The 23,352-nt window shown below is 59.3% G+C and overlaps 7 protein-coding genes across 7 annotated transcripts; 5 read left to right on the top strand and 2 right to left on the bottom strand.

The window, feature by feature from the left end:
- Positions 1-1,629: 1,629 nt before the first annotated feature.
- On the top strand, positions 1,630-3,435 carry A1Q1_05354 (cytosine-purine permease; the record flags this gene model as incomplete). The annotated part of the gene is made up of 4 exons (XM_014322086.1): positions 1,630-1,842; positions 1,891-3,087; positions 3,218-3,297; positions 3,345-3,435. The coding sequence occupies 4 exons, from the start codon at positions 1,630-1,632 to the stop codon at positions 3,433-3,435; spliced, it is 1,581 nt and encodes a 526-aa protein (XP_014177561.1).
- Positions 3,436-5,220: 1,785 nt separating this feature from the next.
- On the top strand, positions 5,221-7,200 carry A1Q1_05353 (diacylglycerol O-acyltransferase; the record flags this gene model as incomplete). Its single annotated transcript, XM_014322085.1, has 6 exons — positions 5,221-5,327; positions 5,405-5,581; positions 5,820-5,924; positions 6,146-6,276; positions 6,525-7,098; positions 7,167-7,200. 6 exons carry the CDS (start codon positions 5,221-5,223, stop codon positions 7,198-7,200), a joined length of 1,128 nt encoding a protein of 375 aa, XP_014177560.1.
- Positions 7,201-7,595: 395 nt separating this feature from the next.
- Positions 7,596-8,504, top strand: A1Q1_05352 (tRNA specific adenosine deaminase; the record flags this gene model as incomplete). Its single annotated transcript, XM_014322084.1, has 3 exons — positions 7,596-7,673; positions 7,806-7,910; positions 7,965-8,504. 3 exons carry the CDS (start codon positions 7,596-7,598, stop codon positions 8,502-8,504), a joined length of 723 nt encoding a protein of 240 aa, XP_014177559.1.
- A 247-nt stretch (positions 8,505-8,751) lies between these two features.
- On the bottom strand, positions 8,752-15,474 carry A1Q1_05351 (protein kinase C; the record flags this gene model as incomplete). The annotated part of the gene is made up of 6 exons (XM_014322083.1): positions 8,752-9,331; positions 9,390-9,860; positions 9,911-10,361; positions 10,417-11,719; positions 12,165-14,203; positions 14,241-15,474. 6 exons carry the CDS (start codon positions 15,472-15,474, stop codon positions 8,752-8,754), a joined length of 6,078 nt encoding a protein of 2,025 aa, XP_014177558.1.
- Positions 15,475-16,713: 1,239 nt separating this feature from the next.
- A1Q1_05350 (uncharacterized protein) lies at positions 16,714-18,651 on the bottom strand (the record flags this gene model as incomplete). Its single annotated transcript, XM_014322082.1, has 7 exons — positions 16,714-16,805; positions 16,864-17,598; positions 17,656-18,151; positions 18,207-18,245; positions 18,302-18,334; positions 18,398-18,547; positions 18,595-18,651. The coding sequence occupies 7 exons, from the start codon at positions 18,649-18,651 to the stop codon at positions 16,714-16,716; spliced, it is 1,602 nt and encodes a 533-aa protein (XP_014177557.1).
- A 532-nt stretch (positions 18,652-19,183) lies between these two features.
- Positions 19,184-19,877, top strand: A1Q1_05349 (ankyrin domain-containing protein; the record flags this gene model as incomplete). Its single annotated transcript, XM_014322081.1, has 2 exons — positions 19,184-19,822; positions 19,860-19,877. 2 exons carry the CDS (start codon positions 19,184-19,186, stop codon positions 19,875-19,877), a joined length of 657 nt encoding a protein of 218 aa, XP_014177556.1.
- A 513-nt stretch (positions 19,878-20,390) lies between these two features.
- A1Q1_05348 (uncharacterized protein) lies at positions 20,391-20,844 on the top strand (the record flags this gene model as incomplete). Its single annotated transcript, XM_014322080.1, has 2 exons — positions 20,391-20,671; positions 20,754-20,844. 2 exons carry the CDS (start codon positions 20,391-20,393, stop codon positions 20,842-20,844), a joined length of 372 nt encoding a protein of 123 aa, XP_014177555.1.
- Positions 20,845-23,352: the final 2,508 nt, after the last annotated feature.

Genomic DNA, 23,352 nt, shown 5'->3' with positions numbered 1-23,352 from the left:
TTGCATAAAGCTGGTGAGTCCCTCGGCGATGATGGTTATAAGTAAAAGGTGTGAAGCCGTTACCCGCCTTGCAAACGTCTATATGCAGCCGACGTGCACGAGTCCAAGCACGCGCGGTGTAAAAGGCGGACGGACAACATATGGCTTGGATTATAGATGGCGCTGCCGTTGAGCTTGGCAGAGCCGTAAAGGCCCGAGCTAACAGGATGGGCGGCTTGGCCTAAAGTTGCCCGCCCTCATGGGTTTCGAGGCCTGATTGCGGGGGCGAGAGTGCTCAGCAACCGCAAGGAATCCGCGAGGGAAAGCAGAGAAAGCGCCGTTTCAACATTGTGTCTGAAGTTCCTGACGCAGTGTGAGGATTGGCTGCTGAAAGGCCGCAGCTTCTTGACAGTTTCAGGCTGTCTAGGAGCTGACTTGTGGGGACTCCGGTCTCCAGGAGGAAGGCCATCACCAAAGGGCAGGGTTGGCACGGATCGCAAAACAACTTACTGAGCCGACGGGACTGACACATGCAGATTATCGAATCCTTGCCCAACGCGGCCGAAAGCCTGTAACCAACGATGGTCTTGTAGTAAAGCTTTGACCGAGGTCGGGCGTTGTTGTACACATTAAGAGTATGGAGTAACCGTGTTGGATAAAGATGTCGGTGGCCAGAGCGAGTGCGAGGGCATCGGCGGGGTTGGAAATGATGGCAGACGCAGAGGACAGAGTGCTGGGCCGATTCCACGGGTGGACGGAAAAACAAGGCGGAGTGACAGCCCAATGGAGGATGTGATTCGTCGGTGTGATCTTGATAGCAGCAACATTCCTCGGCAAAAGATTCAGCCTTGGAGAGGGCGCGGGCTGGGCGCTGTAGTCCGTCCATGTGGACTCGCGTTGCCGCGTGCAATTTCCAAATTGGCGGCTGCACAATCTCCTATCGGCCAGGGCCGGATCGTGCGGCACACCGCCCCCCCGGCTTGACTGACCTGACCGGCCTGACCGCGGCCCTGCCACAGACTCCAGTGCTCCAGTCATCTCCCGGGACGGCACTATCACAAGCGAAATCTTCGAAATACATGTTGCGCAATCGATGGGCCAGGCGAGCTTGGCGTATCACCATGGTCGGAACATGCACCGTACGGTACTGCGTAGGTCACCGCAGGGACCTCTATTCGTACCCGCCGGCTGACCGAGATCTCGCCCTCCTTGCTTGGGCTTTTCTGGGCAAGAGTAATCAACCTCCACCCAGTCGACTCATCATCCCAGATGTCCGGAAATTCACCACCCACCCACCTCCACTTTTTCAACCCACATTAAAATCCGACATGACCCTCCGCCCACCCGGATCCTGGCCCCTCATACTCTCCCCCACCTCTTGACCGGGAGGTCAACATTGCTCTTACCACTTCTCGCGGCGCTCTGCGTTTAGAGCAGTAGATAACCTAGACTTCTACAGTCACTTTCGTCTATCTCTCTTTTCCGACTGTTCGACATCCCGACGACGAGAGCACACGACTAAGACTCTCTTAATCCGATAGGACGAGCGGCGAAAAGTATAGTTACTCCGCAATCTTTCGTCCGCACTTTAGTATAATCAACAGAATCTTTTAGACGGCTCCGAGCCACCCCACACATATCCGCAGCAAGATGGGCGGAGAGCGCGACTACGACTTTGAGGAGAAGGGCGGCGCCGTCAACGGCTACCCGCCGTCGGACGGGTACATGCGCGAGGACGAGAGCGTCGCGTCGCAGCCGCCGATGAAGCAGTACAAGGGCGTGAAGGGGCGGGTAGAGCAGGGCATGGACTTTCTCGTCAAGCACGGCGTCGAGGAGCGCGGTATTCAGCCGCTGCCCGAGACCGTGAGTACTCCCACAGCTGATTGACCGAGGCTAAGCTGACATGATCAGGAGCGCGAGCCGAACCTCAACTTCTTCAGCTACGTTCGACAGGCGATCCTGTGGGCGGGCATGAACACGAACATTCTCACGTTCTCCGAAGGCATGACTGGCCCGGGTATCTTTGCGCTCGACCTCAAGACGTCGGTCGGTGTCATCCTCGGCTTCAACGCGGTCATGTGCATCTTCCCGGCGTATGTCGCGACCAACGGCCCCAAGACGGGCATGCGCCAGATGATCCAGGCGCGCTACGGCATGGGCTACTTTGGTGCCATGGTCATCGGCCTCGCCAACGTCCTCACCCTCCTAGGATATCTCTCGCTCACGAGCATCCTCGGCGGACAGTGCCTTTCCATGGCATCTGGCTCTGACATGTCCTGGACCGTTGGCATCATTGTCCTCGCCGTTATTGGTCTGTGCATGTCCTTCATCGGCCTGAGGGCGCTGCACATCCTCGCGTTCACCTTTGTCCCCGTCGTTGTGCTCCTATACATCGTCCTCATCGGTGTCACCGGCAGCAGGCTCCACTACGCCGTGAACGAGACGGCCCAGGCGGCAGCCAAGGTGACTGCCTCTGGCGTGCTGGGCTTCTGCGCGTCGCAAGTCGGCTTCACGGCCTCGTACTCCGGCATCGCGTCCGACTTCACGACGCACTTCCCGGCCTCGACGCCGCGTCTCCCCCTCTTCCTGGCCGTGTACTGTGGTCTCTTCATCCCCATCGTCCTGATCCAGATCTTCGGCGCGGCCTGCCAGGCCGCCGCCTTCAGCATCCCGACCTGGAAGGGCGCGGCGGAGATTGGCGCCCCCGACCTCCTCTTCCAGATGTCCGGCGGCGGGGGCGGGGCCAAGTTTGTCATGGTTCTCTTCTGCCTCAGTGTCGTCACCAACGTCGCCACGACCATCTACTCGGCCGGTCTGTCGGGCCAGATCGTCCTCCCCTTCCTCATCAAGGTGCCCCGCTACTTCCTCGCCATCATCGTCACTGCGATCTACCTCCCGATCGCCATTGTGGGCAGCGACCACTTCTTCGACATTCTGCGCAACTTCCTCGCCGTGCTCGGATACTGGACTGCGCTCTACCTCCCGCCCGCCATTATTGAGCCGCTCATCTTCCGCTCCCCCGTCAGCAACATCACCTACCCCGTCGAGATCTGGAACAAGATCTCCAAGCTCCCCATCGGTCTTGCGTTCCTGTTCAGCACCTGTGTTGTGAGTACATCCTTGTACCGGCTAGAAGCTGGCCGGTCGTGCACGAGCTCCTGTCGCCCAAAGCGCAGGGACATGGCGCGGCCGCCACCGCTCAAGCCTCAATCACGTGTTGTGCCAAGCTGACGCCCAGGGCATCCCCGTCGTCGCCTGCGCCATGGCCACGACCTGGTGGGAGGGCTGGATCGCGCGCGCGATTCCCGGTGGTGACGCGTAAGTCTCTCCTATCCCCTCTTCTTTTGCACAAGCTGACAATACAGCGGCGACCTCGCGTTCGAGATTGCCTTCTGCGCCGTCGCCATCGCCTTTATCCCCGCACGCTGGCTCGAGCGCCGTGTTACTCACCGCTGAGCCCGGTCTTCGCTCCTGGCCGCTGCAGCGGTCGTCGACCGTTGGGAAGCGGTTCTGGCCGCCGATTCACCTCGGCGAGTTTTAATCCTAGTCAACTGTAATACGCATCTTCTCTCTTATCTTGGGTTCATGCACATACCTATCATCTGTCATCCGCAGCAGGTGTTGTCTCTCACATTCCGGTTTCCGATCAGCAGAAGTTGCGCGGATCCGTGATGAAACCGCCAGTGCCAACTTGGGTTGGTTCTGCAGATCTGCAGGCCAGTGTACGCTGCGGGTGACCCTATAGCCGCGCATCGCGGGTAGCTTCGACGAGACCGCACAGGTGTATGTCTCGTGCCTCCACTGGCTCTGCGTGATCGAGGACATGCCGCGCGAGAGAAGCGCAGACTAGATCAGCGAAAAAGGGAGCGCTAACCTCTTCCGTAGTCAGAGGATCAGTGGACGGACGCACATCCGGACAGTCTACCAGTCCTAGCTCCCGACAGGAACGGTCTCCATCTACAAGAGTTCACACACTATCGCACGCAGCGACGAGACGAGAATCGCTTCGCAGAACAAAAAGTGGCTCAACGTCCCACAATCTACGGCCATCACGCAACTTTTTCGCAACTATTTATCTACGGCTACCATGCACACAAGTTGGTCTTACCCATGTGCAAGATAGGTTCTGCGGCTATAGCTCTGCTCCGTATCGGTGCGTGGGCGGCATCGTGGTCGGAGGCGTGGTTCGGAGTGCCCTGAACATGAGGACGGAGTCGAGGGCGTCGTGTGTTGAACGGGTGTTTTCTCAACATGTTGAACGGCTCCCATTGAAGAACAAGTGCCGCGTTCATCTCGCTACTCTCTCTCTCTCTTCCTGCATGCAAAAACTTTTCGCTGCAATGTCATGCAGATGTCATGCAGACGAACATGTTAGCATCGCAGCCTTGTTTGGAGCACCGCCGCAGCAGGTTATGGACCCCCCCGGGGTGGCCGGGTGGCCGGGAGCGAAAAAGTGCGCCACCTCCAAGATCGCGACATGCCCAGGCATGCCAGGATGTCTCTCTGGGACAAATGGCAAACGTTTCAGGCGTTTCAGCAAGTTGCCGAACGTGGGTGGGATCTAGCTGCTTGCGGCGAGAGGGCGATCGGGCGTCCGTGTCCATGAGAGGGAGTACGGACTAGCGATGCACGACGGGGTCATGGGCGGACTGCAAGGGGGTGGACTGACGAGTTAGCGCATGCATAGCTTAGAGAGATGAGCGCAGACGAGCGTGGATCGTGGATGTGATCAGCAGGCATAGGGTTTTGGGAGGGCAAAGGGACTGAGGGTGGGCTCCTGCCAGGCTAGCCAGGCTACAAGGATGCCTTGGAAAGAGGCAGAACGCGACGGGCCGGGCTGAAAATTGGGACCTGACAAAGTGACGCCTCGAACAGTGCAAAGGCTTGGTCGGTTCCCAGAGCCTGTTGAGCCAATGTATTAGGGCGCGACATAGGGCGACGCCATTACACCCAGCCAGCGAGTAGTGACCCGCCCTAAGTCGCAGACCTGACCCCGCATCACCCAGCCTGAGCCTAGCCCTTAGCACTCACTAGCCCTTAGCCCCGCCGGCCCAGCCTACAGCCTGTGTGTGCAACCAACCTGCTCCTTAGTCCTCATCTCAACTTGCACTTATCGTCCACCCCCTCGTCATTTCCCCTCCCTCCCTCCCCTCCTCATCCGCCCGCCTCACTTTTGCATCACTCTCACCTTTCCTCAATCACTCATCCCAACCACACCACACTCCTTACTCACCCACCCAAATGGCGTCCGAGACGTCCTCCCCGTCCTCGCCGGCGGGCCACTTCAGCCCCCTCCCCGACAACGACTCTGGACTCAGGCTACGCTTCACCCAGGGCCTCCCCAGTCCGTCCCAAAGCTTCTCCCTTTCGAGGACGGCATGTCCCGCGCCCCGAGCCTGCTGCATCTGAACGGAAACCACGGCAGCGCGCCGCACTCTCCCGAGATTGAGCACAGCCAGCTCTCCCTCAAGACCAAGACGAAGCCACGCAACCGGAAACACTCCAAGACGCAGAGCCTCAGCAGCACCAAGAGCGCCAAGAGCCCGCTCCTCGACGCCCTCAAGCTCCCCGACATCAACATCCCCCGTCCCGTCCAGATCCAGTGAGTTGTTCCCAGCCTCAGCTCTCGGTCGAAAGGCGCACTCCCACGCCAGGCTGATCAGTCTGTCGCACTCGATCCGGCGCACAGTGGAGAAGCCCCATTGAGGCATTTTGTGCCCCTCTCTTGCGCCCGTACACATCCGCGCTGCTGCTGATCCGGAGCTCCTCCGGCACACGCGGTGCAGATAACCCCCCGCGCGCAATTGACCGTCGGTCCAAATGTCCCGCTAACGTCCTAGGTTTGCCCCCCTCCACATTCCTCCACACCGCCGATTACAGACGGCCGCCGTCGCGACATGGGCGCTCCTCATGCCGCTCTCCCTCATCATCTACTTCTTCGCTCTGTGAGTACGAGCGGGAACGGGTACACCGGCTATGATTGGCACAACCATGACGACCTCGTAGTCATGGCCCCCGAAAAAGCTCGGGTCCCTAGCCCTTGTGGCCGAACCGTCGTCCCTTTCCTGAAACGAAACGCACAACTGTCCGGCAACTCGATGACATCGTGTTCCTGGCGTAGCTGTTGTGTTTAGGCAGAAAGGAGTCGTTTGCTGACTCCTCCCAGCTCCCTCCCCTTCCTCTGGCCGATCGTCATCCCGTACACGATCTGGGTCCTCTTCATCGACAAGGCGCAGTACCGCGGCGGTAGGCCGGAGGAATGGGCCCGCCGCTTCTTTCTGTGGAAGTACTTTGCTCGTGAGTTCTCCGGTCTTGCGTGGAACTGACAGACAGAGTACTACCCTTGCAGCATTGTGAAGGAGGAGGACCTCCCGGCCGACAGGACGTATGTCTTTGGCTACCACCCGCACGGCATCATCGGAATGGGTGCCGTCGCGACGTTTGGTTCAGAGGCCACCGGCTTCTCAGAGTACTTCCCGGGCATCAAGCCGCATCTCCTGACTCTTGGTGAGTAGCTGTTGTATCCAACCCTAGCTAACCAGCAGACTCCAACTTCAAGATCCCGGTGTACCGTGACCTGCTCATGCTCCATGGTATTTCGTCCGTCTCGAAGCGCGCGTGCAAGAACATTCTGAAGCTCGGCCCCGGAAACGCCATCACGATTGTCGTCGGAGGCGCCGCCGAGTCTCTGTCGGCGCACCCCGGCACGTTTGACCTGACGCTGAAGAAGCGCCTCGGCTTCATCAAGGTCGCGATGCGGGAAGGCGCCGACCTCGTGCCGGTCTTCTCCTTCGGCGAGAACGACATCTACGACCAGCTCGCCAACGAGAAGGGCTCCAAGGTGTACAAGCTGCAGAAGAAGTTCCAGGCGCTGTTCGGCTTCACGCTGCCGCTCTTCCACGGCCGCGGCATCTTCAACTACAACTATGGCCTGATGCCGTTCCGGCATCCGATCGTGAGCGTGATCGGGCGCCCGATCAAGGTCGAGCAGTGCACGAACCCGACGACGGAGCAGATCCACGAGGTCCAGAAGCAGTACATTGACGAGCTCGTGCGCATCTGGGACAAGTACAAGGACCTGTACGCGAAGAACAGGACAAAGGAGTTGACCCTCGTCGAGTAAGCTGTCGACTCGACCAAAAGAATAGACCAGACGTGCTCTCATGTCCTCATCTTCGACTGAATAGATTCCTCCCTGTCCCGCCTGTCGGTATCTCCTAGTTCCTACGCTTCCGTATCCCGTACGCTCTGTGTGTCTTTAACCCTCTTCGTGTGAATGCACCTTTGTGATGTCTAGATTTCAGCTCGTTTAGGATGGATGAGCATGACGCGTCCAGTGAAACCGCCAATTCAAGCGAAGGTTCACTCGGTTCACTCGGTTCACTCATCCGGCGGCTTCACAACCCTGCAACGATCCTGTAAAGGATCGTCGTTCGGAATGGGTCACGTGCAAGCTCGGACATCAGCCACACTCCGCTCGCCACCCCTCCCGATATTTACGAACCGGCTATCTGGCACCCTTGCAGCCATTGCGCATTGATCTCTTCTTGCCTCGTTTCTCGATCCCCGTCATCACCCCCATCACCCACACGACTCTGACAGACGGAGCCGACACAATGAACAAGGCAGTCTACATCGCGCCCGAGGACCAGGACGAAGTCGACCTCGGCTGGATGCGCGAGGCCCTCGTTATGGTGAGTGTGTCTTCCTTTGGGGGAAGGTGTCTGCTGCGCTTGCCAGCGAGGAGGGGCGGGGCGCATGTGTTCCTCCCACAAATGCAGATAGCCAGGACAGCTAGGCGTCTGTTGGTTTTCAGCTGACTCCAGGCCGAGGAAGCACTCGACAACGAGGAGGTGCCCGTCGGCTGCGTGTTCGTGCGCGACGGCAAGGCGATCGCGCGTGCCCGTAACCGCACCAACGAGTGGCGCAACGTAAGTCTTCCCTTCCCACCGCTGTGCCTGCCAGGAGCTCCAGCTGACATACAGGCGACGCTGCACGCCGAGCTCGAGGCGATCGACCACCTGCTGCCCTTCAACCCTCCCCCCCTCTCCCAGATCACGCTGTACGTGACGGTCGAGCCGTGCGTCATGTGCGCCTCGGCGCTGCGGCAGGTCGGCATCGGGCGCGTGGTGTATGGCTGCGGCAACGACCGCTTCGGCGGGTGCGGGTCCGTGCTCGACGTCTCGACCTCGAGCATGCTCGACACGAACGTGTCCTTTGAGGCCGTGGGCGGATATTACCGCGAGGAGGCCATCATGCTCCTCCGCCGCTTCTACATGAGCGAGAACCAGAATGCGCCCAACCCCAAGAAGAAGACGACGCGTGTTCTGAAAACCGAGATCCCACCGCCCCCCAATGTCACCGTCAGCGCGAGCACGTCTGCGAATGCGTCGGCCACCGCGTCCGCCAACCAGAGCAAGAACCCCTCCCGCTCCAACTCGAATGCGAACCTCCCCTTGCCCATTGGCGGCACGCTGGCGAGCACGCCAAAGGGCACGCTCACGCCTACTGCTGACAAGGCGTGAGCTGCGCTAGCTGCGCGAGCAGAAGCGCAGTGGCGCATAGGCGCAAGCAGAGGCGCGCACGGGCCCGCCGTCCACTCCATAGGCGAGCCCTGTCTATAGACCGCAAGCATAGCATACTCCCCCTCCCCCATTCTCTCCATGTGTATATCCTAAGCCCACAGTGGTATGTATGCAGAAAGTGTATAGTAATTAAAGTCGTTACAACGCGGACCAACCACCTCAGTTGATCGAAATCATAATCTGTCTGTCAGTTCTCTCCAAAAGCGTCTAGACAACTCACGTGGTCCTTGAATATGAGCGCGATGCGGTCAACCTCCCTCCGACTGAGCGAGGTGCGGTACATGATCTCCTCAAAGCTAGTCACGCCGTCAAAGTACTGCACGCACAGGTCGAAGCGGCTCTGGGCAATGGGATCAGGCACAGTCTCGCGAATGACGCGCAGCCAGCGCTGTTCGTCCTTCTGCGCCTTTGCCGGTTTGAGGATGAAGCTGCTGCCAAACTTGGGAATAGAAGACTTTTTGGGTTGTTGCAGGTTTTCGAAATCCTCGTCGCCCAGCTCATCGTCCTCGTGTCCGTGCCCGTGCCCGTGGTCGCCGTCGAGATCAGAGTCCATCTCCAGCTCGGAGGAGTACTCTGCCGCGAGGTCGTCCGCCTCGTCCTCTTCCACCACGACAGCGGTCTGCGCCAGCCCCTTGCCCCTCAGCACGAGCGGGGAGCGGGGCACGCGGTTCGCATACCCCGTCCCGAGGGGGTTGCCGGGCTCTGCGCGCGGCGTGCCCAGCCCCAAGTCGCCCTTCGGGCTCGTCATGTCCGACGCCAGCGTGAAGCTGCCAGATACGCCGCCGCTCATGCTTGGCCGCTTGGGGCGCTCGTCCCCGGGTCCACTCGAGCCGTGGCTCGCCTTCCTCGCCCGCTGGGCGCGGAGCCATCTGGCTCTCCGCCGCTGCCACAGTTTGCGCCACGCCGCCTCCTTCACTGCGCTGCTCGCTATCACGCGCGCGTACACGTGCAGCTGGCGCACGAGGTCGTTCTTCAGCAGCCAGGTTATGGCGCGGAGGTACGGGTCGCGCTTGACCACGTCGGCTTGCGCCTCGGCCGGCAAGAGGTCGCGGAAGGGCACGGGCTCGACGGAGATCATGCTTATAAATTGGAGGAGGGGCGGGAGTGTCGGGAACGCGAATTGGAACCGGATACTGTGCTGGTTCAGACTGCGGACGTGCTCGCTGACGCTTGTCGGGGCCAGGATTGTGCGCAAGCGCACATTCACGACGTCGACGAGGATCGCGCGGCGGTTCTGCACTAGCTCTTTCACGAGCGGGAAGACGATGCCCTCGAGGTCGTACCGCAGTAGATGCGCTATTTCGTGCAGTCTGATGTCAGCTACGAAGGGGCGAAACTTAGCTTACGGCTTGGAAATGTCGCAGGCGCGGATGAGGGAGCGAACGAGTTCGTCCTGCTCTCGTTCGGAGCGGGAGTCACGGCGCACAGGCTGCTCCTTGCGGTGTGTCTGCGCCTCGTCATCCTCGAGAATAAGCAGCGTCTGCCAGGGATGCACCTCTTGTTCTGGGAGTTTGCGAACGAGCTCGCCACTCGGTCCGACGACAAGACCATGCCACTCGTCGTCGCTGTCGGAGGACTCGCTCGACTCGGCGTCGTCGTCATCCTTCTTCCTAGGCGGGAAGACGATCGAGATCGGGATACTCCCCACATTCACCGTGGCAGTGACGGGCAAAGACTGGAAGAGCGTGTTGATCGGCTTGGTGCGCATGTGGTGGATTGCGCCGTACACCTCGTGCAGCGACTTGGCCATTTCCGTCTTTTCGATGCACTCCCTGAGGCAGTCGTCGACCGGTGTGCCTGCTGTCAGCTCAGCGATGGGAAGGCAGCTTACCCTCCTGAATGTCCTTCTCACGGATACGCGAGAGATCCCTCGCCTGCCGCGCGACCCAGTTCTCGCGTACTTGCATCGCAAACGCGGCCGCGCTCCACTTGAACGCAATCTCGCGGTAAATCTGCTCGAGCATCTGCTCCGTGTCCTGTCCCGGACGTGGGTCGGGCTTGTCGACAATCAGCACGAGATGGAACATTTGCAGCTGCGGAATGTCCTCCTCCTCCTTGTTGTCCTTCTTCGGCACGACCATCGTGTCGCGCCGCGACGGTGGGGTTGACGGCGAAGCTGTCGCCGAGCTGCCAGGCGTCGCGAGCACCTCCATCTGGTCCGTGAGGGTTGCGCTACTCCGCGCCCGCCGCGGCTCCTCGGCAATGTTCGTCAGAGACTCTTGCGGCGTCGGTTTCGTGCTGCTGTCGTTCATCCGCCTTCCTCGAGCACGGGGCACGCCTTCCTCCTCGCTGTCGTCGTCAGAGGGGAAGGACCACTTGCCGTCCGGCCCGCAGCACACCGGATGCCCGATGAAGCAGATCTCGTCGACAGTGACCTCAAACTTCTTGTGGCACGACGAGCGCGGCGGAGAGAGCAGGTCCGCGAGAAAGTCGAGACTGTATCCGAGCGTCGTGTTGTACTGCGCCTCGACCTCGGCGGGCGTGAGCCGCTTCTGATGCCGCCGCTCCTTGGCCGTGACGTCCGAGTCGATTGTCGAGTGTCTCCTAAACGTCTTGTCGCTCTCCACAATCTCGGTGAACGGTTTCGGGTGCACGGGGTGTGGTCCCGGAGTCGCGCTGCCGGGCTTGCCGCTGCTGTCTGTCCCGCTCGAGAGGGATCTGATGCTCCGCCGCATCGGCCCGACGTCGAATAACCCATCAGAGTCAGAGTCGCTCCCCGTGCTGCTGCTGGAAGAGGAGCGGTCCGAGCCTATCTCGTTGGTCCAGCTGTGTATTGAGCCGCCCAAGCTCAGCAGCGCCGAGCCCGTGTCGCTGTCGTCGCCGATCGTTCGCGGCCGCCCATCCTCGCGCCGACTCGTTCCGCTCGCGTTCGACGACCATACCGTCGGCCCCTTGAAGGTGCGCGAGCCACTGCGGATACGCCGATGATGTCCGAAGAACTGTGGTCGTCCGTCCGGAACAGGATCCTTCGCCGTGATGGTCTCCTTCGCGTAGATTGGGTTCGAGAGACGGTCTAGCGGTGATGTCGCGTCTGGTGGGTATCGAAAGATGTACCGCTCCTTCGACGAGTTGGCCACGAGAAGTAGGCCGAGAATGTTCTCCGCCATCGTGCTTCCCCCTCGCCTAGGAGGTTGAGGGCGTTCTGAGCGTGTGCGCTGGTGATCAGGTCGAAAGGTGGAGCAAGGATGGTCACCTCACGCGCCGTCCTCAGATTGATGTCATGCGGCAGGCACCAACACAAGATACCGTACCGGAATCAGATTGCGATCGACCCCGCACTTCGTTCTTCTTGTCCAGACCACGTCCGCTGCCAGATCTCATTCCAATGCTGCAGACATCGCGACATCGCACTGCCTGACACGTAGCAGCATCTTGGCACACGTGCATGCTATCTTTACTATTCTAACACCCACTTCCATCCCAATGGGTAATATTAAACTCCTATCCGCACCTCCTGCCCCCTCGGTATCGTTTGATCGAAAATAAAGGAAATGTATATAAACGCGTCATATCAAAGCGATTGAAGACGATTCTACTGAGCAGCAGCCCAGGGAGCAATCTGGACGTCAGCTAAAGCCAGGTCAAGCCAGCTGTACTTACCCAGGAGAATCCGGCGAACTCGGCCTGATCTTGCGCCGTCAGTTGAGTATGAACAGGGGTGAGCGTAGGCTGCTCGCGAGTGAACTCCTTGTCGAAGTTCGAGGTGTCGGTGGCGTTGCCGATGGTGGGGAAGTAGGGCGGGGGGATGCGCTTGTTGTAAACGTCGTCAAAGTTGACGTCGGCGAAGAACTGGTGACGCTTGATCTCCAAGGCGCCATCAGGTCCAGCACCGAGACGACGCTGGGGGTCACGAGTGAGCAGCTTCTGGAGCAGGCTGACCGCCTCGCGGGGCATGGTGATGGGGTAGAGGGGCTCGTCCTCGATAATGGCGTCGAAGATTTCGTCCTCGTCCTCTCCACGGAAGGGAGACTGACCGAGAAGCATCTCGTAGGTGAGCACACCAAAGGCCCACCAGTCGACGGCGCGGCCGTAAGGCTGCTCCTGGAGAATCTCGGGAGCCATGAACTCCGGCGTTCCACAGAACGTGCTAGTCGTCTGGCCGTAGTGCATGCCTTCCTTGCACAGACCGTAGTCCGCAACCTTGACGTGGCCGTCGAGGGTGAGAAGGATGTTGTCGAGCTTCAGGTCACGGTAGATGATGCCCTTGGAGTGGAAGTACTCGAGAGCGAGAAGGACCTCACAGGCGTAGAACTTGGCCTGACGGAGGGTGAACTGGCGACGCTGGATGTGGAGCATCAGGTCACCGCCGGAAACGTACTCCATGACGAAGTAGACACGTGTCTCCGTCTGGAAACACGAGTGCAGGCCGAGCAGGAAGGGGTGACGCTCCTCCGCAGCAGCGAGGAACACGCGCTTCTCGGACTGCGTGCTCTCGACTTCGTCGTTCTCAATGATGAACTCCTTCTTGAGCACCTTGATGGCGTAGAGGTTTGTAGTCTGACGCTCCTCGGCGAGCATGACCTTTCCGAAGTTGCCCTTACCCAGGACTGCGAGGAAGTTGAAGTCGTCGAGACCGATGCGCTTCTTACGCGGGGCAACGTGCTGCTGCTGCTGCTGCTGCTGCTGGACAGGGGGAGCAACAGGCTTGTTGTACGCGACCTGGGGAGCGGTAAGGGGAGGTTGAGACACGCCGAGCGGGGCGGGTGCAGGAGGGCGGTAGCCACTGGGCTGCTTGGGAGGAGCCGGCGCCGGGGGCTGGTAGATAGCCGGCAGCTGAGCGGTAGCCTGTCCCACAGCCTTCTGCGGGGTGCCGTGCGGTCCCGTAGTAACATTGGGAATGTCAGGGCGGCCGTCGAAGCTGGGACGCTGGTCGTAGCTGGGGCGGGTCTCATAGCTCGGTCGGCCCTCCATGCTAGGGCGGGACGACGTTGTCGGAGGCTGGGGACGGAGCTGCTGCTGCTGCTGAGTTGGCGGGGCAGGAAGCTGCTTGCCGGGGAGCTCGGGCTTGGCCGGAGCCGAAGGTGTGTAGGGCGCCTCCGCCTTCGGAGGCTGAACAATGACCGGCGCCGGCGAGTACGAGGTGGACGAGGAGTGAGAGTGGCCCGGGCGGGCAGGCTTGACCTTGCTCCTGTCGCCAATCTCGCGCAGATTCTTCAGCAGCGTGTTGGCCATCTCCATGGTCATACCACAGAAGTCGGGAATGAGGTGGGCACACGACTGGTGACAAGTGAGACCACACTCGGAACACTTGTAGGCATTCTTGCGGCCAAACGGCAGCATGTAACCACAGTGCGAACACCAGTTGGCAGTAATGTTGGTGTAGGGCTGGAAACGGTGCGGGATACGGTGGTTGATCTTCTCCTCGTCTCCCTCCCCGTCGGTAGCGGGTTTGGAGATACATTTGGTGACGACCTTGGGGTAGCACCGCTTGTGACAGGCATACCGACAGTCCTCGCACTGGTAACCTTCTCCGGTGAGAAGCAGTTCACGACACAGAGCACACATTATGGGCTGGTAGAACTGGCGCTGAACGAACTTGTGTCCGTTCATCTCATGCACGTCACCCTTGCGCTTCTTGACGGCACCCTGACGACCGAGAGCTTCGTACGGGCGACGACCGGCACCGGCATTGTCCTTGACTGAAGGCAGTTAGCGAAAGTCCGGCAGCAAACTCACTGAAGTCCAGGCGCATGTTGAGAGCACCGGCAGGCTCCACAGCCCACCATCCGTCGATTCCATCACCTCCGGGGTCGGTAGGACCCGCGCCACCAAACGGACGGGGGTTGTTCTGGTGCAGAGTGGCCGACTCGGGGGCCGCACCTGGCCGTCCACCGATCGTGGCGGCCTTGTCGGCCGTGACCCAGTCCGTGTTCGAAGCCTCCTCGCGCGCCACCTTCTGCCGACGAAGGGCCTCCATGAGGTCAGACACGCGCAGCCAGAGCATACCGATCGGTGTTGTGTCGTCACCGCCGATGTTATCGTAGATGGTAATCTCGACCTCGTTGGCCTTGGTGACGGGAATCTCGATATTTTCGAACCATCGGTCGTTACGCGACATCATGGACCGCCAGGCCATCGTGCCCTCAACTTTGACGACAACAGTCGTCTCGACAGCCCGCGAGGACCGCCGAGAGAGGGTGCGGTGGTTCAAGTCACGCGCTGACTTGAGCGTGATCTGCAGCCTTCCCGAGATCGGCTTGCGCAGCGCTTCCTTGCGTTTGAAGTCTGGAACAAGGTCCTCGTCGACCTCATCGACAGCTCCGAACTCGGCAAGTCGCTCATACCGTCCCTTTGCTTTCTTCAAAAGCTGGATCTTGCCCTCAGATTCGGCGCGCTTCAAATCCGTCTCAGTACGAAGTCGTCGGTCGCCTTCCATCCGGTACGCATTAGCCATCTTCTCGATACCCGTCTTGTACTGGTTCTCGAGCTGAAGCTTGGCCTCGAGCTGGTTGAGCATGTGCGTGATCTTGTATCCCGTGAGCGGCGCATCGTACCTCAGAAGGTCGAGCTGCGTGTGAGGCTTGCTCGAGTTTGTGTTGGCGCTCGGGGTAGGAGGGAGCTCGCGGTTGGAGTTGAGAGGCTGCGTAGGACCGGAACCGGGGACCTGCGGACGTGCCAACTGCGACGAAGCAGATCCGTGGGAAGGTTGGCCGTTGTTAGCGGAGGAGCTGCTGCTCGGGCCAGCGTTCGCAGCCAACTGCAGCCTCGCCAGCTCATCCTCCAGGAAACGGATCGACGCCTGAGCGGTTCGGACCTCGTTTTGCGCCTGCTGGATGACCATTTCATTCCCACTCGACGCCTCGACCGCACGCATCACAGCCTTCGCACCCTCGAGGTTGCGGCGCTCCGACTCGATTTTCGTGCGTAGCTGGTTGATTCTTGGGTCTGATGAAGGAGGCTGCGAAACCATGTCAGCGTCTATTGTGGAGGAGCGAGTGAGGCGCGACGTAGACGGAACAGCGCCTCTCATTCAGCGGTCCAAGTCGACACCGCCAAACCAGAGCGGATGCCGCAGAATCAAGCGGTCGATTCTGATGGTGTGGACATTGACACGAGACAACGGGATGCGCGTGCGCAGAGAGGGTGTCCATGCCGTGCTGCATTATAGGGGCGTGCGAGGTGCAGGAGAATTGGGCAGTGATCCATGAGGGAAAGCTGCGACTGATCGGGCGACACAAACTCACCATTTTGACAGCAAGGCTCGGGGAGCACGTTCAGATATGACAAAATGTAGAGAGAGAGTCGTGAGCTGTATTGGTCGTGAGATAGCTTGCGCAGATTGGGAGAGCGGGTATGCGTGATGGCACAAAAGAGACGTAAGTGAGTCGAGATTGAGACTGTGCCGGCGCGTCGTGGGGCTTGTATGGGTAGGTAGGGGCAACGACTCGCGGGCTGTAACGGATTGAGGGTGGTCCGAGAGCGAGAGCGAGAGCGAATACGCTGGGGGGAGTTGTGGATGCTGAAAAGGGAGGAAAGGGGAGGGAGCGACACGCTCGACGACAGCCGTCCTTTTGATCGAAGTCGTGGGGTGAACGGCGAGGATCGGAAGAGAGAGGGAGGGGCGGATGGATGAAGAAGGGAAGTGGAAAGGGAGTTTGTTGCAAGGTAGAGCGAGGAGGTTGCGTCGGTGTGGTGGTCAGAGTCACAGCGTACGCGTGCACAAGTGTGAGGGGTCAAGTTCGTGGTCGACCGTCCACGGTTCCCCGGTCCACAGAGCGGTGCCTCTGCCTGCATGGTCTCTGGCCTCTGGGCGCGCTGGGCGGATGCTGGCACACCGGGCGCTGGGCGGGCGGGCTCGTGGATCCTACGCAAGGCGCGCTGGCGGGTCGGTGGACTGGCGCGACTGTCCGCCTGGCTACGCCTGCAGCGAGGCGTGATTGTTGATTGGTGCTTCTGCCAACGCCAGACCCTATTGACACGTTAGGCATGGGTCGCTGGCGTCCATTCCTCAGCTGGCCTAAATCGCTTCCTGGACCCTGTCTCACCCTCTCAACCTCTTCAACCTCCCGACCCAACCGAGCGACCACCTCTTCCCTCCCATCTCCCTCTTGTCTGCATTCTGCTCCCAGATCGTGTCAACGCATTTAAGTCTATAATACATGATAGTGCATGAATATTGCTACACATGATGTTGAGCTGGATGGAGACTCTACGTATTCACTGGCGCGGCATCGGTTGCGCACGCCAGCTCCAGTCCGACAGCGGCGTCTGTCATTTGTGCTGAAGCACTACGCCTGGCTGCTATCCGGACGAGTTTGGCACATTTCTGAGGTCAGGTCATTCCCCCACCGCCACTCACCACACCGCCCCTGGTCGGCATGATTGATATAGGTGCAGGCATGGCACTGCCATCCTTGGGCGCCGCTTTCAAGCTTGACGGTTTTGATGTTGCTGGGCGACAGAGGCTTGGATGAACGTCCGACGTCATTGAGGGTAGTCCTGGAGGCGGCACCGCTTGTGCGCCCCCAACCCTCGCCGCTCCCTCCGAGGGTACGGGCAGTGCTTCCTGATGATGTTGCCGAAAGCCCCAGTGCCCTGAGGCGTTCTTCACGAACAATATTGGCTGCGCTGAAGTCGGGGGTCGGAGTTGCCGTAACCGCTGCTTTTTTCGGACTCCGAGAAGATCTCGAGTCCGCCTCAGCCTTACGTTTCGCGGCTGACGAAGAGGGAGGAACGTAGACGTCGGTGTTATCTTCGCTGCTGTCCTGCTCCCAGAATGGTGTTTGCCGAGACGTTGATGGGCGACCTGCGTCAGGGCTCAGAAGATCCTTAAACTCCTGCCACCAATCGCTCTTTAGCCCACTGCGCTCATCAGAAGTCATCTCAGACTCGAGCTGTCTTTTCCGCTCCTTGACTGAGAGGTGAGGATCAATTACCTCAATGTCGTCATCGTCGGAATTGTCGCTATCGTCGAAGAAGATCGTCGGCTTTTCGTCTTCCTTAGAGACTAGCTCATCTTCTTCCTCCTCATCAGCCTCCTCCTTAGGGTTGAGCGCCGCAAGGCGCCGTTCGGCAGCCTCGGCGCGAAGTTCTGCTGCAGACTTCGATTTGGCCCTGTTATATAAGCTTGCAATCTACAAGTCGGACTCACTGTTTGCCATGCGAGCTCCCCTGCTTGAACCAAGGGTTTTCTTCGTCAAACTGCTTGTTTGCCTTGGTCCTTGCAGTTGACAGCTTGTAGCCGTCACGGACATATCTCTCCACGAGTTGATCGACCCGCTCTTTCCGTCGTGCACGGTCTTCCTTTGTAATCTCTGCCTGTCAGCCCTTGAAACGTCATGAGAACCCACCTCGTCTACCATCCAGGCGACTTCCTCCTTCGCCCATGTCGGCATTGTTGCGACGACCGGCTTTGCGACGGTACTCGGTCTGGCGCCCGGATCGGTGAGAAGCTTCGCCTTTGACGAGACCAGGAGCGCGGCTGCTTCGAGGACCTCGACCACGAGGTCGTGTTGCCTTCCGAGCATCACTGTGACTGACACCGCAGAGATACTCGGGAATCTCGGTTGGTTCTGCTGGTTAGCGGCAGACTGCTGCGGAAACGCACTCAAACCCTCTGCGCCGAGCAGCGCCCCGTCCTTCAACCTCTTCCCATCAGAGTAGAAGCCTCGGCGTCAGCAATTCGCCCAGCAGCCGACGCACCGTCACCGTAGTTCCCCTGATTCTGCATCCTAGCAACGTCTGCTTTGATGTCTTTGTTCAGCTGCTGTTAGCTCACGCATGAGGAAGGCGCACACCTGCTGAAACTCCTTGCCGTGGTTCATGTGCTGCTGTCAGTGGAAAGTTGAGTCAGCTCAGCTCACAGTGATGTGCGCCATCTGTTGTCAGCTCACGCAACACCGGACAACCCACCTCGTGACACATGACAGATATGAGGTAGGATGGTGGATAGAATGAGCCGTTGGGACGGCGGAGGACCAGCTCGATGTTCTACCATCAGCGCTCGCTATCTCGTCCAGCTCACCTGTCCATGGTTCCAGTTCCTGCCAGCAAACTGCGATCAGAATCCATGCACTCCAGCACGGCTTACCACTCCGTTGTACTCAGCCTCCTCCAGGGTGCCCACGAGCATGAAGCGCTTCTCCATGATGCGTTTCACTTGAGCCGCTGATCGTCAGCTCAGACCCACGCCTTCCCGCACCAATCGACTTGAGCAACTGCTCCGCTTCCTGCTGTTAGCCTGGGAGAATGGAGGTGCAGCTCACCTCCTTGTTCTTCTTGTTGTCGAGTGCGCGGATGAAGGTAATGTACCTGACGTCAGTGAGCGCGGCTGACCCAAAGCGCACTCGTTGGGATTCGGCTCCCGCGTGTTGATTTTACTGCAAGTCAGCTTGCGTAGTCAAGAGAGCTCTCACTGTCCTGGCCGCTGCATGATGGCGAGCGGCGCAGCGGCGCCAGTGACGAAAGGCAGGCAGAAGTTTGGAGGTGTGAAGTGGAGGGAAGGTCTGACGAAAACAAACGCTGTGGTTGACTGGACCAGTGCGAGCGCAGACATTCGCCGATCGGTTTCAGCCGCTCATGTATGACATCAGGGTGCTTTAGCCGGACCACCATGATAAGTACAAGCCGGTAGTCACTGCGATTCTCGCTTCTCTACTCATCTTCATCCATCGTCCACCATGTCCACCGGAGCCAAGTGTCCCGTCTCTGGCCAGCAGTCTGCTACTGGCGCTTGTCCCGTCTCTGGACAACAATCCGCCTCTGGCGCCTGCCCCGTTTCTGGGCAACAAGCCGCTGGTGGTGCTTGCCCAGTTTCTGGCCAGCAGTCCGCGACCGGCGGCTGCCCCGTCTCGGGTCAGCAATCTGCTTCTGGGGGCTGCCCGGTCGCCCACGCGCAGCCTGGTACGCCCGCTCAAGCTTCTGACCCGTCCAAGCCGACTGCTTCCTCGCTCCCGCCCGAGGCGATCGAGCTCGCGACCCGGCTCTTCAACATGGCCCGCAAAGGCGACATGACGCTGATCACGTACGTCGAGAACGGTATCCCGCCAAACCTCACGAACCACGACGGAAACACGCTTCTCATGCTCGCCGCATACGCGGGACACGCGGAGCTCGTGCGCGAGCTGCTGAAGAAGGGCGCCGATGTCGATCGCCCGAACGACCGCGGACAGACTCCCCTCGCTGGCGCAGTGTTCAAGCTCCACGACGACGTGGTCAAGGCACTTCTCGAAGGAGGCGCCGATCCGAACAAGGGCACGCCGAGCGCAATCGACACCGCGCGTATGTTCAAGCGTGACGAGGTGCTCAAGCTCTTTGAGGTAAGTTAGGGAGACTGGAAATGAACTGACAGAACAGGAAAGGGCGCAGGCTTGAACTCGATGAGAGCACATATCGCTGTGAATCTGCTTGTTTCCCCTTCGTTACTTCGTCGTAGGCACCAAGTGTTGAGGGCCGACGTTGGTGGTGGGCAACTCCGAGCTCGAAGCCGATCGAACGACCCCATCACGTGCCTAATTCCCCATCTGTACTGCATCTGTAGATTGTAATGCACGGTCAGAAAGTATCTATACATCTCCTTGGCCGGGCTTCATTGTTCACTCGCCGTGACTGTGTTCGTCGATTTAGAGCATGTGGAGTGGTCTGCGACTGAGCTCTTGAGAGCTCTGATTGTTCGACCACTGGCACAGCGCACATCCCGCTATACCCGGATAAAGCGGCTTCCACTTGCCTTCCTCCACTTTACGCCTCCACACGACGTCACGACCGCAGATCGACGGACATGATTTTGGTCGACATTCCACACACCACCGCGGATGCCTAACTTGTAAGTCTCACAGCGAGCTTACAGCCAGCACCTGCGTTGAAGCTAATCTCAGCGATGCCACAATGACGACAACCCGCTCCCGATCGGCTTCCTTCGCCTCCTCAGTATCGTCTTCCTCGAACGCTTCTGACGCCGACGTTCAAGTGGAAGTAGACGAGATCAACGATGAGGCCGAGGTGCTCTCCGCAACGCAGCAGCCACTGCGATATCGAAGAATGCAGGCGCGCGCCACCGCCCACAGAAACCCAGAGGAGGAACGACTACGACACGCTGTCGGCGGTGGGCTCGTCGCCAGCATGAAGGCTGGCCCGAAACTCGAACAACCTCGCTCACACAAGCGGGCGTACGTTCTCTGTGCGCTGATTTACGGTGGTCTAGCTGACTTCAGTCGGAATCGCTGTCGTGCTCTTGCTATGGCTCAACAGTGCTTGGTGGACACGAGTTTCGGGGAAGGTCGCTCGCGCGGGCGGATGGAAGGCAGCCTTCGGACTCGGACAGCAGGGAAAGGAGCTGTGAGACTGACGATAAAAGAGGACACATGTTTGTTGTACCATTGAAGGCATCATCATCATCGGCATTCGGAGCTTCTATCGACTGATAACTCATCACAACTGATTAGACGCCAATCTTCAGACTTCAGGCTTCGAGACTGCGTCCGCTGAAGTCTCCGTTTAGTAACATCAGTCAAGCTTACCTGGGGTCATAGCAGTCAAGCTCGCTGGCCGGCATTGCTTCTAATTCTGGGGCTCCCGTACATTACAAGTACGCACTATCGATAACGCCGTCGGCGGTCCATTCGATGGGACGATCAGGTGCTCGGTGGCAATGTCCGCGGGCGGCCGGCATAAGGTTGCGGACCGCTGCCTCTGAATTGCCTCTGGTGTGCTTCGGCCTTTGAAGGTCTATGAGCGTTCAGTCCGACAGAGGGCGCGTCCTCATTCGGTACGAACCAGGACTACGGCTCGTAACGTCACGAATCGGTCTGACGCACGTCTGTTCTGATTCATCTTCGTTCGCATTAACTTTCCAGGTAGAACTCTGTCAACCCCCCTAAACTCACACGCCGCAAGATAGGCCAGTTGTCGATCTCACAAAGGCTGGCACTTGCTCGGCCGAGGGCAGTAGAATCCATCAGGGTATCCCTCAAGCTCTGATTATGCAGCTCTCTAACTCTGGAGACTGAGATCATCCTTGGAGCTTATAACGTTAATATTGCGAGTCCTCGACAGCTTTCAGCCCACTGCAAGAGTGGGTGTCTTGTCCTTCACGTGATATAGCATACTCGGCGACCGCACAGAGAAGACGCGTCTGGAAGCCAGCAGGGTTTCGCTGCTTCGTATCGCGCCTGTCTGGAGGGCGTCGTACGCTTAACGAGAAAGAAGCGCAGAATGCCAGGATTATGCACTCTTTCAAGAGTGGGTACGGAATGAGCGGGTGTCTTCCTTTTCGTGCCCTTCTTTGCGTCTGCGTGCGCTTGAACGCATTGCTTCCTGATGAACTTTCCACTTCGGATAGGCTCGTTGGACAATTCGCGGAAAAAGGTGCGTGCCTTCTTGTTAAGGAGGATTAGGGAGCGTAAGGTTGCACCCGCTGTCAGCTCCGCGATCCGTGAGGTCCGCGACATGCGTGTTGGTTTCGAAGATCGCGATTCGTGACTCCCGAGAGCCGATGTTCTGGTGATGATCTGCCAAGTCGTGCGTTGGTTGGCACATCGCAGTTCGTTCTACCGCGGCTCCCGGCCCACGACGAGACTTCTGGGCGATGGATGGGTCTGGCTCGCCTGGTGGACCAAGGGATGCAAGGGGTGGAGGCAGGGAGAGTGAATTGTGTTAGAAGTTGATCTGAATGGTTTGCTGTTCGCATTCGGGGTTGGTCCCTGGACATCAGGGTCTGGGCGTCGGACTGGCTGAGTGGATCCTGAGTACGTTGGTTTGCTGGGTAGGAACTAGATGAAAGGAACGTGAGTAAGGAACGGCCTGTTGCCAGCGCCGAGTCCCAGCGTCGAGTTAAGGCCTGCGTGCTCCAGGCGGGGGGGGGGGGAAGAGTATGCAGGGCCGCAGGGAGTGACGAGGTCAGCGAGGGCGCTGGATTGGCCGATCGTGAGTACTGGAAACCGAGAGCAATGGACGCTGGCAGGCACTGAGGGGATGATGTGCGGGGGTAAGAGGGGCGGACAGTGATGGACACCCAGGAGCGTCAGAGGGGAGCGCGCGCCGCGCGCGCCAGCCGTAAACACCGCCGCCCAGCCAATCGGCCTCGGCAGGATCCCAGGATCCAACGAAATCCAACAACATCCAGCCCATCGCCCCCCGCGTCCTCCCTCCTGCGACTCCAAGCGTGCTGCATGCTGCTCTGTCCAGACCATCCACCCGATACACCTAAACATACGACGCTCTTCCATCCGAGCTTAAGGCGGATCGATCCATCTAAGCATCAAGCATCATCAGCTGTGAACCAACGCCCGCTCCCAGAGCTTACTTTGTTCGATCGACCCGACCAAGCACTGGCGGTGCACTCGCGGAACCCAATCAAAACAATCCCCCCCCCCCCCAGCTCGGCAGGCAGCACAGGCAGACACAGCGGTGGCCAGCCAGCCAGTCGACCAGTCGGCCAGTCGTGTCACCCACCCTCACCTCTCGTGACAACTCTCGGCCTTTCACATTACCCAACCCGGCCCCGCCTGCCTGCCCATCGCCCCTCGCCCATCCTGCATCCTGTCCCGTCTTGTCCACCACTGCGCGTCATTTGTTGCGTTTAGCATACCCTCCGAGTTTCACACTCACGTACGACCACGACATCAGCAACTCCATCATCTACCGACGGCACTCGCCCCCTGGCTCCTAACTCCTGGTCTAATCTCCAGATAGGCCCAGGACATTGCGCTGCTGTGGGATCTCGGAAGGGATCCTCCGACCAACAGCGGTAACAAAGTTAACAGGCGACCCCTGGTCGTCCCTCGGCCCTCGATTCTGTCGTCGTGCACAGAAACGCAAACATTCGACTGCATCCCTCCCTCTCCTTCTC

Source organism: Trichosporon asahii, assembly GCF_000293215.1.
Source record: "Trichosporon asahii var. asahii CBS 2479 unplaced genomic scaffold scaffold00071, whole genome shotgun sequence".
Taxonomy (NCBI): Eukaryota; Fungi; Basidiomycota; class Tremellomycetes; order Trichosporonales; family Trichosporonaceae; genus Trichosporon; species Trichosporon asahii.
This window is presented reverse-complemented; position numbering and strand designations above follow the sequence as displayed.